Raw genomic sequence first — 13,470 nt, 5'->3', positions numbered from 1 at the left:
CACCATGAGGGTCATGATGAATTACAGTATCAAGAAGTATGCTACTGAGGATGACAGCTCACGTCCCTAAAGCAAGGCAGATGCTGCACTGTTCAGCTGCATCGTACTGGCGTGCTCACTTCGCAAACTTGTGCAAGGCATAGCTCAAACTTATTTTGCCACTGAAAACGCATCACCCCTGTTACGTATCGTACAGTTCCTCCCCCACAACCCCTGGACCACTTTAGTCTGGAAGCAAATGTTTCTATGACACAGTTCACAGCTGCAACAACTATAATCTCATCAAATAAATCACTTTTTGCTTGTACCAGTTCTTTGCTCTTGCTTAGACTGAGGGACTACCATACAGAAGGACAATGGATTCTTTCCTTTTTCTAGACTACACATTCTATATTCAAAATTAAAAGTTCTTCTTCTTTAGGCTGTTCTCACAGTCAAAAGCTACAGACTCAAAACATGGATAAAAGATTACTCTCAGCCATGCCTTGAGGTCCAGGCAGTCATTTCCTTGCAACATATTGAACAGCACCTCTGGCTTTCTGTGGTTCTTCAGCTTCTTCCCTGACTTTATACATACATCTCTCATTCTAAAATCTAGGATGTCCTCATTAGTGATTCTGAAAATTCCAGAATGTAGACCACACAGCTCAAGAGATTAAGGTACTTACCTGGAAAGAGAAATAGGTGGCTCTCAATCCCGGCTCCAGTGAACGTTCAGCTCCAGCAGAAAGCATTCACAGCACTTCACTGACGCCCGGTTCCCTCCCCAGCCAGAGCTTAAGCTGCTGTCTCCCATCGAGAGTCAAGTCTTCCACCCGTATCCTACGATAAAGGAGGAGCACCACCATTCCTAAGTCCTTTAACTCAACCTTCATTCAAACCTACATACACACTGAATTTGAGCCCACCCCTCCAAACTTCTAGGTCAGCCAAACAGATTTTTTTCCAGATATTTGACAAGAAGTTATCCTGTCTTTGCGTTCAAAATAAAGAGATCAAATGACTGTTTAACCACAGCAATCACAATGGAGACTCTGGTTGAAATACTGTTTACTCTTCCAAAAGAAGCTGCATTCCAGGTTCCCCTTCACTGTTAGAAATACAACTTTGCACTTGAGGAGGATACAAACACAGTAGGACTAGCCTGCGTAATTACCCCACCAATATTTACTATTTCATAAGTTGCTGGTTAAGCTGCAAATATCACTTCTTTCAAGTCACTGTTACAGACACTGAACAACATTAGGCCAAGAAATTCTCGTCTCTGATCACTGAGAATCAGCCTCCTTGGTTGATTCTCCATATGAAATTTGATGTTTTCATCTATTCATTATGAGATACACCAACTTTGCTTGTAAATATATTTTAAAAGGACAGGTAAGGCAAAACATATTAACAAGAGCCCCTTTAGTTTATCATAACGTTATGAATGCAGAATCAAGTAACAAACAGTACAAAAAACATTTAATGCAAAGTTAAATACAATACAAACTTTATTAAAAATAGGTTGCAAGTGAAATACAGTAGAAATGGGAAACTACAGCAGTTTTGATGTTTTTCATAATAATGCACAGACAAATATGAAAAGCACTTTTACACATATTCACACTTGACCCGAATGCCCAATAGCGGCCAAATCCACTCAACTGAAGGTTATAGGGTTTTTTTGCTAAGCCTTTTTCAGATTCTAGCAGCAACAGTAATTCAGCCACAGCATAATTTTTTTTTCCTTAAGAAAAGTTTGTCACTGTAAGGCTGCTAGTGTTCTCAAGATAAATTGGGAGAGGCTTGCTTTTCCTGATTAACAGACATAGCAAGCATGCAGATCCTTCATTAACACTTTGAACCAGTTTAATCTTCTACTTCATATTTAACAGGTGAAACGGTAAAAGCACACTTTCAAATAAGAAACCTGAAATATGTAAAAAATATTTACACTCCAATTTTCATTAACTTGCATTTATTTATCATACAACTCTTATTAAAAGTGATTTCTTTCCTAAGGCAGTGAAAGTCTACCCCTTTGTATTTGGAAGTGTGCACAATTCCCTAAATATATATTTATAAGAGAACAATATGATACAGGAAAAAAAAAAAAAATCATCTAAAGCCAGTAAAGGGCTTTGTCAAATAGAAAATTTGTTTGGAATCACAATATATATTGTCTTAACATCACACAATGAGAAAAACTCTGATGAGGTCCTTATTCCCAACATCATCAGCCACATACGCACAGCTGAAGAAATAGTGGGAGGAAAGATTAACAATTTAAAATTAAATAAGGCTATTACAGTGTGAAAAAATAGCTTGAACTGCCAAAAAAGATTTTCAGTACAACAGTAACAGGATGTCAGTAAAGCCAACTAGACTAAAGAAGAGCTCGCTAGCACTGCTTCCTCAGCGTGAGCAGAGATGGTTCCTTGCCAGCACACCAGGTCTGTTAACCGCCTTACTAACAGTCCCACTCCCAGCCAGCAGTATTGTATCTGATGCTTCACACCTCAGACTTTTTATCTAATGTGCCAGTTCACTTCTCCATAGAAAAAACAAGAAAGATATTGCTGAACTGATAATAGGAGATTTATCAATATTGTTCCATGCCTCATTGCCTAATAACTTCTAATTTACCTTTCTCAGAAAACATACGTATCTGTTCCGCTCACCTTGGATGTGGATTCTTTACTCCTCGCCTCTAGCACATTACTAACACTTTGGTCCTAGCTGATGAAGGGCCACTAGCGTAGCCTACTATCTATTGCTATTGTAAATTTTAATAAAACAATTATCCAAAGGTTTTATCTTCACATTTTTGAAAGTCTGAAGCACATACAGTGGGGATGCATCAACATCAGACTTTTCCGTAACTACAGATAAATTCTCAGGCAACCATTTTAGACCCAACAAATACATAGGACTAGAAATGTTTTTATTCCAAAGTTCTACCTACAGAATGTGTGTTATTCCAGTACTAAGTAATGGTAAGATCTGTATTGATATGCTGATCATTCTATGAACACCATACAGTATGTCAAACTTGCATATAAAGTCCTATTTAAGGTGGCCCAGATATTGGCTTATCAAACAACCTAAAATGCTAATTTCTAGTGCACAGTTTAGTTTAGGCAGTTCAAGCTATTCTCACGCTCTCTGCTCAGCAGCTAAAACAAAAGTGTGTCTGTAAAACACCAGGAAACAGAACTTATCTTTGACAAGTGCTACTTGGTCTGGTGCACAAGAACTTAACCCCCAAAACAGAAAGGAAAAAAAAAAGTTACCTTCACGTGATTCATATCTTTAAAATTTTGCAGTGCTTTCATTGTATAAACCACAAGCTCCTGGCAAAGTAATCAGTTTTCTTGCTATTGCAACATCTCTAAATCTTAATTAACAGTCTTAGATATAGAGGAATCAAAGTCACTCCTTTCAGAAAACATTCATTTTCTGTTCATTAGTAGTGTGCCCCCCATTTCAATCCCTCAAATTAGAGATCTTCAGTTACATCTGGTAAGGTGCTTTAATCTTATTTTGTGTTCAACTCATTTTCCAGTTCCATTAATTTCCTAGAAGCTTTTACTTTATTGGATACATCCTGACCCTGTGAAAAAAGTCGTTGGCGTTCCCTGAACGTCAAGTTTTCTGGTGCTCCTGGTAAATCTGTATCTTGACTGGAAAGGGAAAAAAAGTCTTTGTTATAATTCTTATCTACAATATTCTTAAATATAGTAATTCTTAGTGACATGTATTCACTGACAGCTTTTTTGACTACAGCAAAATATTCTCTGTTGGGTGTTCTGCAAGGTTTTGTTCCCCACACATACCTTTAACTCTGACATTGTGCTATCACTTAGATAAATTAATGGCTCATGACCATCGCTGGCACATTAACGCGAATGAGACTGCTTGTCAATTTTCAAGGTGAAGTGCTGGTGTCAACTAAGGCTCTGTCTACATTAACACAGCATTGCTGCTATGGCTAAATCTGCAAACCTGTCTGTGGTGGCACATGACTAGGAAAAAGCACTGCAGTACAAAGCTGTTCTGTCTTGGTAAAAGCTGTTAGTACTGAGGTATGCTGTGAAGGCTCAACACCTCTGTATTTCATTCTATAATGGCAATATTTCCAAGTGCAATCGTTGCCTAAGCTCTCGCACTTATCTCTTACCCTTGTAGCAAACCAATTTTTGTATTATGTGTTTCTGATCACTGCAGCGAAGATCTCCAATCACTCTTAGTTGTAGCTGTAACAATACCTTACGTATATGATGAATCCTCATATAATAAAGCTTTAATATATATTTCAATTTCTTGATCAAAAGAGGTTTCACTTTTAGCTCCAAGAGGCCTCTGCTCTGCATGCTCCACTGAAACATTAACTACATTTTAAAATGCAGGAATTGGGCTAACAGCTTCTGCAGAATCCTAGCCAAGCCCAGTCACATCTTCAGTATGCTACACAGTCAAGCTTGCCACTCACATATAAGACACAGCCTGTATTATTTATGCTTATTACAAATTTGGTAAAAATCCCACTTGAGAGGTACTGTTCAGATTTATAAATACACCTAAACCAGTTGCAGCTGTTCATTTACAATGATGATTTAGTTTACTCGTTGTAGCACTGAAATTTGCTGCTATGAAGTAGGACTTCAGATCACCTAAAGACTTGTGGAGAACTTAGTTGTATTTTATAGTAACTCAAGACACTCCAGAGCCAACTGCAGAACTCCTGAATAGCCCACAGAGATACAACAATAACAACAGAAAATATTGCAGAAGTTAGTCAAGTCAGGTGTATAAAAGTTAATGGACTCCTGCATGTCACCTTTTAGATCTTTTGTCTCTTGGATCCCGATAAACTTCATGGGCCCCAACAGCCGCTCCTGTAGATCCAGTGTATGAATTTATTCCTTATGCAAAAGAAAAAGTAAATTGAAGGATTGCAGTTACAACACAAAAGTTTTATGTTGTGCTTCTTCAAAAAGGTGCAGTGCTTCTTTCAAGAAATAATCTCAAACTAGAATTAGAAATAAATTTAGAGGGTCATCTGACCTCTAGAAAATTTAAAACCAGTACTACTAAATTCCACTCCCCCTCAAAACAGCTACGATTTTTTTAATTCCCGATTTTGAATCAGAGCACATATCAAATCATGGTCTTTATCTTATTATGGCTCTACTGTAAGACAGACATTAGAAGTTGTTCAAGGAAAGAGCAACACACTTCATTATCCTGTAACAAACTCCACAGGAAATAAGTTATCTGCAGCTGCTCTCTTTATGAGGCTGGAAGTAAGCTAAGATTAGTATATACCATCTTTGCAATTCAGCAGTCAGAGTTTTTGTCTCTGTTTAGTCTGATTAAGTAAACTCTATCACTCAGAAAATGCCCTCTTCCCCCATCCCATAAATTTAAATTTCAAGCAAGTATCTTGCAGCACTGCACCTTTAGTTTAAGTTGATACAACACACAGGTTTTACACATTATATTAATTCTTTCTAAAGGCCACAAGACAAAACCTTTTATTTCCAATCAAGAAGTTTAATAATTTAATCTATATTTAAGACTATATTCTTTTAGTAACTGTCAGAAAAAGAGTAAGTGTCAGCAAAACACTCAGATTTGCCTTCAGACAGTTCTGGTCTCAATATTGTACGTGTTATGTCTTGTGAACCTTCTCTGGTACAGAAGGAAATGTTTGCTTCTTCCACTGGTATATGTAACTTCTCATTAATAGTCAATAAGAGAGACATACAAGGCTGGAACACAAAAGCAAATTTAGCTAGCATGTTGTAGGCTGAATTTTTTCCACCAAAAATTTGTAGCAGATCAAATCATACTAGGTATGCTAGGCATATGAAGATTTTTTTTTTTCCTTTCAGACATGAGTCTTACATGCATGTAAGCACTACCTTCCCTGCTTTGAAAAGCCTGGATCCACATGCTGCGGTTCACACTTCCACCTGCTTTAAGACAGTAGTTTTGATTTGGGTGTTGGCTTTTTTCTTGGTTAGTTGACAGACCCAATGGTCTTAAGAGACCCAGTGGAAGAAGGTACGAGAGCAAAATTTGCAGAAGCGTGGTTTACTAGAGTTAACATTCAGAACAGAAGAGAGCTGCAAAGGACAGTAATGTAACAGAGTCAGCGAGATGGGAGATGGTAAACTGCACAGTGAATTCTGCATTTTGTGCAAACGGCTTTGTACGTTACGCAGGCAGTCTTCATAGAAGCTTGAGCAATCATGTGAAGTTAACCTGTTCTCATGGCTATTTTAAAAATTATGAGATAAGAGTATTCAGAATTAGTTGTATGATTTATGAATTAGGTTATTAAAGGCGAAGCATCATACTACAATATTCCTTAATTGTTACCAAAGCCCTGACCAAATCTTTGTAGATTGTCCTTCTGATTGTTTTCCAGAAAAAACAAACGCGCACACACAAAAAATACCACTGAACATTGCACTTTCCTGAGATTCATTTTCCCATTAAAATGAACAGAAAACAGGATTGGGAAATGCAATTACATATAAAATGGCATTCTGGGTTGTGGATGATGGGAGGCAGGAAGAGTGGTGGTGACAACTACTGACTGATGGTTCTTGAGTTACTTAATTCATCACATGTACAGCCTTCAAAGTGCTAAGTAAGGAAGAGAAGCAAGGGCCTTTGGAAGCCTACATGTTGTGATGGATGGCATATTTTACACTCTATTATAGTCAGTTTCAAATAAGAATTTCTTGAAAAAAAAGTACTTTGAAAGAACAAAAATTCAGTACAGACATACAATACAGAAGTTTCATGTCAGAAGCCTGCCGTTTCAGAATATTCCTAAGAGCAAGCTGACAACATAGTCATAGCGTTTAAAGAGAGTCTTTTCCACGTATTTCCTGTTTTTCCTTAATCTTATTTTAATTTGTTAATTCTGTGTGATATAAGGTGCTCAAAAGCGAGTCCTTCTGATACAAAACCATGATCTGGGTTCACTGGTGGTGGGTTTATCAGTGGTAGGTAGGCATAATGGCATTATTTGCATTGCAATGGTAGCACAGAGCAGGCAGTGTAGTGTGTCTACTTACACTCCACTCTACTGACAACACACTGCAAAGCTAAAACCTTCCCTCACCTTCCTGTGAGATTCGGAACCTGTGACAAGAGCCAGACAGGAGTGACAGATGGGCTTGCAGGATCCATAAGGACTACAAGATCTGACAGGCAACACCAGAGTAAATAAACAGGTCGGTTATTTTTTTTTTTTCCCTTTAAATGAGTATCAGTGTGGATACTTTTTATGCAGCTTGGGTGCTGTACTGACCCCAAACAGTGAAACTGCTAAGAATCAACTGTATCCAGTAAACAAGTTAGCCATTTAGCTAGAAGCCAGCATAAACACTTTCCCTCACTATCTGGAGGGACTTGCTACTCTTTGCATTTTAGAAGGATGATTTGATCAGCTGGCACTTGCTGACTTCCAGCATAAGTAAAAAGAATGAACTAGGGGAATGTCATGGCCACCATTCCCTTCAGAAGAATACAGAAGAAGAAAACAAATGTAGAGAAAGCGCTGGCAGATGCTGCTAATTAAAGACAAAATATATTAATAAACTGCAAATTTATTAGAGTGAGATTTACAGAGACACATACTCAAGGAGCAAAGTATATAAGATTCCTCCTATACAGCAGGGGTTTAAAAAATATTAGCACGGAACTCTGGACTGAATTAGCTTTGAATTCATGAGTATAGCTAAACTAGTACTCTGCAGGTAAAATACAGTGCTGAAGTTACTAACAGCTAGAGCTCTCCTTGAAATGAAACTCCATTATGGTTGCCCACTTGGAGTTATAGAAGAAACAAGATGATGAGACAAAGAAATATGGGGTGTAGAAGGGGAAGGAAGGACTAAGGCAAAAAGCACTAAGATGAAATTTAGATTTTTGTCTCTCTCTGCAAGAAAACTGCACTGTACAAACCAGAAGTACAGGAATGGTGCCTAATACATGAAACTAACTGCATGTCCTGTATGTCTCTTGGTGCTTGTATTTTTAAGAACTACGTCTACCAAGGTCATTTTTAAAGCCATTTGCACACACTATTGAGAGAGAACCCTGGTACCAATAACAAAAGCAGAAGAGAAGCTCTGTCCATGAACCCATTAGAAAAGGTTTCCTGCGTTCAGGAAAGGTGCACTTCCAAATGCCCTGAGTAACCAGTGGTCAGTCATACAAAACAAATCACTGAAAGATACAGAGTGAAAGCCAAAACCAACAGTACTTTGAACTGGTTGAGTAACAGTTAAAATAATTTCTGATTCATTTTGTGAAAGATAGAATTTTTGCTTTTGAAGAGTCTGGGTAAGGAACAAGGAAATTTGAGAGATCAAAACAATTAAAAATTGAAGGATTCATAGTAATATCAGGATTTAAGTTAGATCACCACAGTGAAAATAGTGATTAAGTGGGAAAAAGATAAATCACAAAGGAAGCGATTCAATCTGCAGCACCAGAGTTGAAAACTTGAGGATAGTTCTGTAGAGATGATTGATTTCATGGTGTCTACCTTTAGAGCTGCTGGCATGGATGAAACTCTGTTTGTTTGGTGGGGGTGGGGGTTGGCTTTTTTTGGCAGTAGTACTGTTGGCATTGACTGGAGATGACTGGAATGAGTTGGAAAGAAAGAGGCCATCTGAAACTGGGCGAGGCTGGCGGGAGGGCTGCTGTGGCTTAAGGGTGGCAGGAGGAAAGTCACCATAAGATTTTCTTGTGCTGGAGTACTTATCCTGACCTGCTATATTGGAATCCTCCTCCTCCTCATCATCATCATTGTATGCAACAAACTTGGCAGTATAAATCGTGTCAGGGGAGAGGACCTGTGTTTTGAGGTAAGAGGTGTTTCGCTGAGGTGGGGGAGGAGGAGCGTTAGATGAAGGGGTTGGGGATGGGAGTTCATATTCCCGTGGAAGTGGAGGTCTGTACAGACCAGGCTCATCAGGTTCCAGCAATCTTCGTTCTGCTTCATCGTGCTGCCTGCGCCTTTCAGCCTCTAAGCGACTGTAATACTCTTCTTCCTGTCGCCTCTGCAAGTCCAGAGGAAACAGTGGTCAGAAAGACAGACACTTCAATCTAAGAGAAATTTAAGTTTTCCATCACTGAGCTACAAACATCTTTTTTTTGTATCCTTTTCTGGCAATAAACAGGGCATCTGTATGGGCTCATACAAAGAATATTTACTACTCTTAAAAAAATGGCAGTCATCCTGTAACACAGCGTTGCTGTTATTTCCAGATTTACCACTGCCTGTGGTAACTAAGGCAACTGCCTGTGTGAACTAAGGGCGATTCCACCATTTATTACTCAAAATGTAATTACAGTTAATAAGGGGTAGATTTACTAAAGCTGTAAAGAATCTGTGGGAGAGGAAAATAACTAAAATTAACTACCATCTTAAAAAAGGAACTTTGTAATTTTGCTGCATGCTTATACAATGTAAATTAATCAACAGAGCCTTGGAATAGATGACTCCTAACAAAGCTTCTAGTATAAATACCAGGAAAACTACTTTCACATACAAATCAAATAACAAAAAACTTTTCTAAAACAGACATCAAATAACTGTTTTAAAAAACTTTTACAAAAAAATTAAAAAAACCCTATGCTAATGATATTTATATGAGGCTATTGATCATTTAAAAGGCCATGAAATATCTTCTATGTATTTTTCCAGTTTAAAAGATTTTTACTGTTTTTAAACTAAAGAGCATTTAATTCTGGTTCAGCTCTTGTCTAAGCAACATTGCAAATTAATACAAGGGTCTATTCAGTAGTTTGTTTGATAATGAATGAAGATGTATATTTGGAAACCATGTTACAAAAAACCTTTTCTCTAAGCACAGTATAACTTCTGCTGGGAATATATGACTTCTTGAACAACCATCCTTTCTAGTTTTAATACATGTGTTTAAAGAAATCCACCTTATCCTGCTTATCTGCTCAACACCATGAGTCAGTTATCCTAAAAAAATAAATCAATCAATCTGATCTTGTTCATCTAGAGCAAGACACGAAACTCATCTCCTCGTACTACTCTCCAAAACCAGTGTAGCGGTCAGATGGTACTGAGCTCTGAGTTGGCAGCTGTACGAGTGTCTTAGTCAAGATCTATCAGTGAAAACCCTTTCAAGTGTCTGATCCAAATATGATGTGGCTGTGTCACTGTCAGAAATTAAGAAAACCTTGGTTGTTTTTTTTTTTTTAGTTGCCTTTTTGTGTTGCCTTTTTTAAAAAAACTTCCCACAGTATATTTTAAAATACTTTCCTCAGTCCAGATACACCACACCTTCCTTACTTCTCAGAGGAGGGTCTTAAACATGCTAAGAGTCAAATAAGGTGCTCTGTCTTCCAGTTTTGAATAAAGCTTCTTAAATTCATGTATAATGTTCTGAAGGAATCCAGAAGACTGAGATTTTAGAATCTCTTTGATTGCACAGTAACATATCTGCTGAAATTATTTACTTCCTTTCTAGAAACCAATTTCCTTTCCTCCTATAGTCCAAACATAAAAGACAATATGGAGTACTCATCTGCACTCCACTGTATTTCATATTTCTCTATCTGTATAAAACAGTTACTGCAAAACTATTTAAAGTGCCATCTCTGAGACAGAGCAAAACCCAACACCACTAACTCCGCCATTATAATAAAGAAGGTAGGCAAGTCATGTTGGGGGCTGAAGGAAACCAGGAGGTAACTGATTTCTGACATAACTTTCAGAAAAGGCTCTGAAGGCAAGTCCTCGCCACTACTAAAAGTCTTCAGCCGGTAAGCCTATGGTACTATTTCTGCAACACCAGTCAAATCCAGCCACCACAAATGGGCTATTTTTTAAAATTATTTTTTATTTTATATTGGATAAACTGAAGCCTTGAGCCATGACCCTTATCACTAGGGCTAGTGTGTTTAACCCCTGCTGACCCAACACTGAGCTGTTACTGGCCAGGCTAAAGACAGGAGGCCTGTAAGAAGCCCTGCAGCACTCAGAAGAACACAACCTTTTCTTCAGCCTCTCTTCTGGTCCGCTCCTCCTCTTGCTGTCGGCGCTCTTCTTCCTGCCTGGCCCTATCTTCTGCTTCTCGTTTGCGCATTTCTTCCAACTGTTGCTGCCTTCTGCGTTCTTCATCCTGTAACTAACAGAGACACATCGTTAATTTTTTTGTCACTTGGGGGTAAGATGGGTCAAAAAATGTAACCCAAGTATTTGCATTTAAAAATAACTCATTCAGTAGAAAATGTTATACTACGGATAAATCAATATAATTTCCAGCTGTTAAGAGTATGCTTCGTTACATTGGTTTCCCTAAAATCCCTAAGAAAGAAAAAAAAAAAAGAAAAAAAGATATGCACAGAACTACATAGATAAAAGCACAAAACATACAGGGAGACATTTTTAGCAGTCATATATGAACCCCTAGGAGAAGGCTGAGGTGACTCACGTTCCAGACAGCTTCAGCAACCATAGTCTCACAGGTACAGTAAAGTGAAATTAAATACTTGGAACCAACAGCTCACAGCTCCAGCAGCCAATTGGTTTTTCATTTTGGATTAGTATTTAAGCACCGGAAAATCATGACTCATTAGTCAAAAGGGTCAATCCATTTAAAGTAACAGGCTCATTCAGCAAGCCTGCAAATAGTCTCAGGAGATAAATAAAATCTCCCACTGTATCTGCAACAGATGTGTTTTGGAAAAAGCAGAAAGGCAAAGAAATCCTTGACTACTGAGATTAAACAGCTCACATGAACAACTGATGTCCAACAGACAATACTATTTTATATATGCTTATGATAAACACTGCACACGTAAGAAAACTGAGCAACACTCTCAACTTTGCGTGATTCTCTTAAAGCTAACAGTATCTAAGCCCTTGATGGACAGGAATATTCACTAGCACAATAGTATTCACAAGTAGAAATTAACTGGACTACATACATGATGCGTTATTTCCTACTGCAGCATATGTTTTAAAGTGATCATCACCCCCTCCCCCCCCGATCTTTTATACTGAGTGGTATAAATCATTGGATCAGGAAATCATTGGATCTTGCTATAAGCTGCATGTAACACAGATACTTCTCTACTTCTGGATTTGTTTTAACAATCCAGTTTCATTTCCAGAGAAAGGCCCTTAAGAGACAAAGCAATAATGATATAGTAAGAGAAATTTAATTTTAATAGACTTTGAGAGGACAACCTTCATGTAGGTATCTCTCCCCCCCAATCAATTAACAGGAAATGTGCTTTAAAGCAGATTAGGTTTTCTAATCAATTTCCCAAAGTATTCTAAAACCATACTTTTTTTTTGGACTAATTTTCTGGTAACTATTTCCCCCCACTGTTCATGTAGCATTTGTGTGTTACGGCTATCTTATGACCTTGTACAACAGGTAATTTTGAAAGCATTTGCCTTCTACACCTTCAATCAACTATACAGACTAATTGCAGTGAAAACACCTCTCATTGGAAGTGTTAAAACCACCATTTTTGAGCATGAAAGCTAGAGAACAAAATTAATTCATTTCATTTAGGCAGTAATTTATCTAATGTATACTAAAGGATGGTACCTCCGAGTAAATTCCCCTTATTTAGGGCTAAAACTTTTGTAATTCCTAACTGAAAACAACGTAAAGATAGAGATCAAGCTCAGTATATATGGTAGAGCAGGGAATAAAGTAGTTAACCAACTCCCTGCTTGGATTAAGACCTCTTGCCTTGGTTATTAAAAGGACATTATTTTAGCAAGGGAGATAATATTGCTGTCAAAAGGAAAGACAGCTAGTAATTCAAAAGAGTTTAGAGAAGAGAAGTAATTTCCTCTTAAAAAAAACAAAGGCAAAAACTGCACAGTGAAAAAGTACAGAAAAGCAACTTGACCAACCCCAGTTGCATTTAGAGAAAAACTCTGAATATGGCAGTTACTGATCCCAGGTTACGGCATGGATGCCTTTTTGCTTAGTAGCAAGTACTCCTATTCAAATGCACTTAAGAAAATATTTCAAACTAAAGGGGAGTAGGACTGGTTTATTTTATTTTCTTGTGACCTTAACTAAAGAAAGAAGGGAAAACTGGGCAGGGTGCCCACCTGGGAACTGTTGTCAACATCTGAACCATAATAACGGCAAAGACAACTGCATCCAGGTCAGAGGCTATTCTAAACATAATACCTAGTAAAAAGGCCAAAAATTATATGTCAGGCACAAATGGGAATAGAGCAATTATTAAGAAAGTGACATTTCATGTCTTCATGATTAGTAACTAGTTTCTACTTCGGAGCACTCCCAGACCGAGGCAGGGAGCTGGGGGATGGCAAGGCATGCCAGGGCATTTGCAGGCATTTGTGTTTGTAATTGCACACAACAGTACCCAATTCAAACTTCATCCCAAATTTTCAATACGCTAAGGAAAATGAGCTTCACGTCCCAT

The 13,470-nt window shown here is 38.0% G+C and overlaps 1 protein-coding gene across 24 annotated transcripts in view; it reads right to left on the bottom strand.

Annotated features, from left to right (window-relative positions):
* Window positions 1-1,475: 1,475 nt before the first annotated feature.
* The window catches only part of AFDN (afadin, adherens junction formation factor), a 132,961-nt gene continuing 120,966 nt past the window's right edge, over window positions 1,476-13,470 (bottom strand). For 8 of the 24 annotated variants that reach the window (XM_074863019.1, XM_074863025.1, XM_074863023.1 and 5 more), the window contains 4 exons: window positions 11,043-11,177; window positions 8,555-9,071; window positions 4,823-4,907; window positions 1,476-3,665 (listed from right to left, as the gene is read on the bottom strand). In XM_074863019.1, coding sequence (XP_074719120.1) covers window positions 3,521-3,665; window positions 4,823-4,907; window positions 8,555-9,071; window positions 11,043-11,177 — 882 coding nt within the window. In that variant the 3' untranslated portion in view covers window positions 1,476-3,520. Of the gene's footprint in view, window positions 3,666-4,822; window positions 4,908-7,123; window positions 7,206-8,554; window positions 9,072-11,042; window positions 11,178-13,470 lie in introns of all 24 variants that reach the window. The other 16 variants (XM_074863031.1, XM_074863032.1, XM_074863043.1 and 13 more) reach the window with 5 other exon arrangements.

The sequence above is a fragment of the Strix uralensis genome, chromosome 3 (genome assembly GCF_047716275.1).
Source record: "Strix uralensis isolate ZFMK-TIS-50842 chromosome 3, bStrUra1, whole genome shotgun sequence".
NCBI classification, from domain to species: domain Eukaryota; kingdom Metazoa; phylum Chordata; class Aves; order Strigiformes; family Strigidae; genus Strix; species Strix uralensis.
This window is presented reverse-complemented; position numbering and strand designations above follow the sequence as displayed.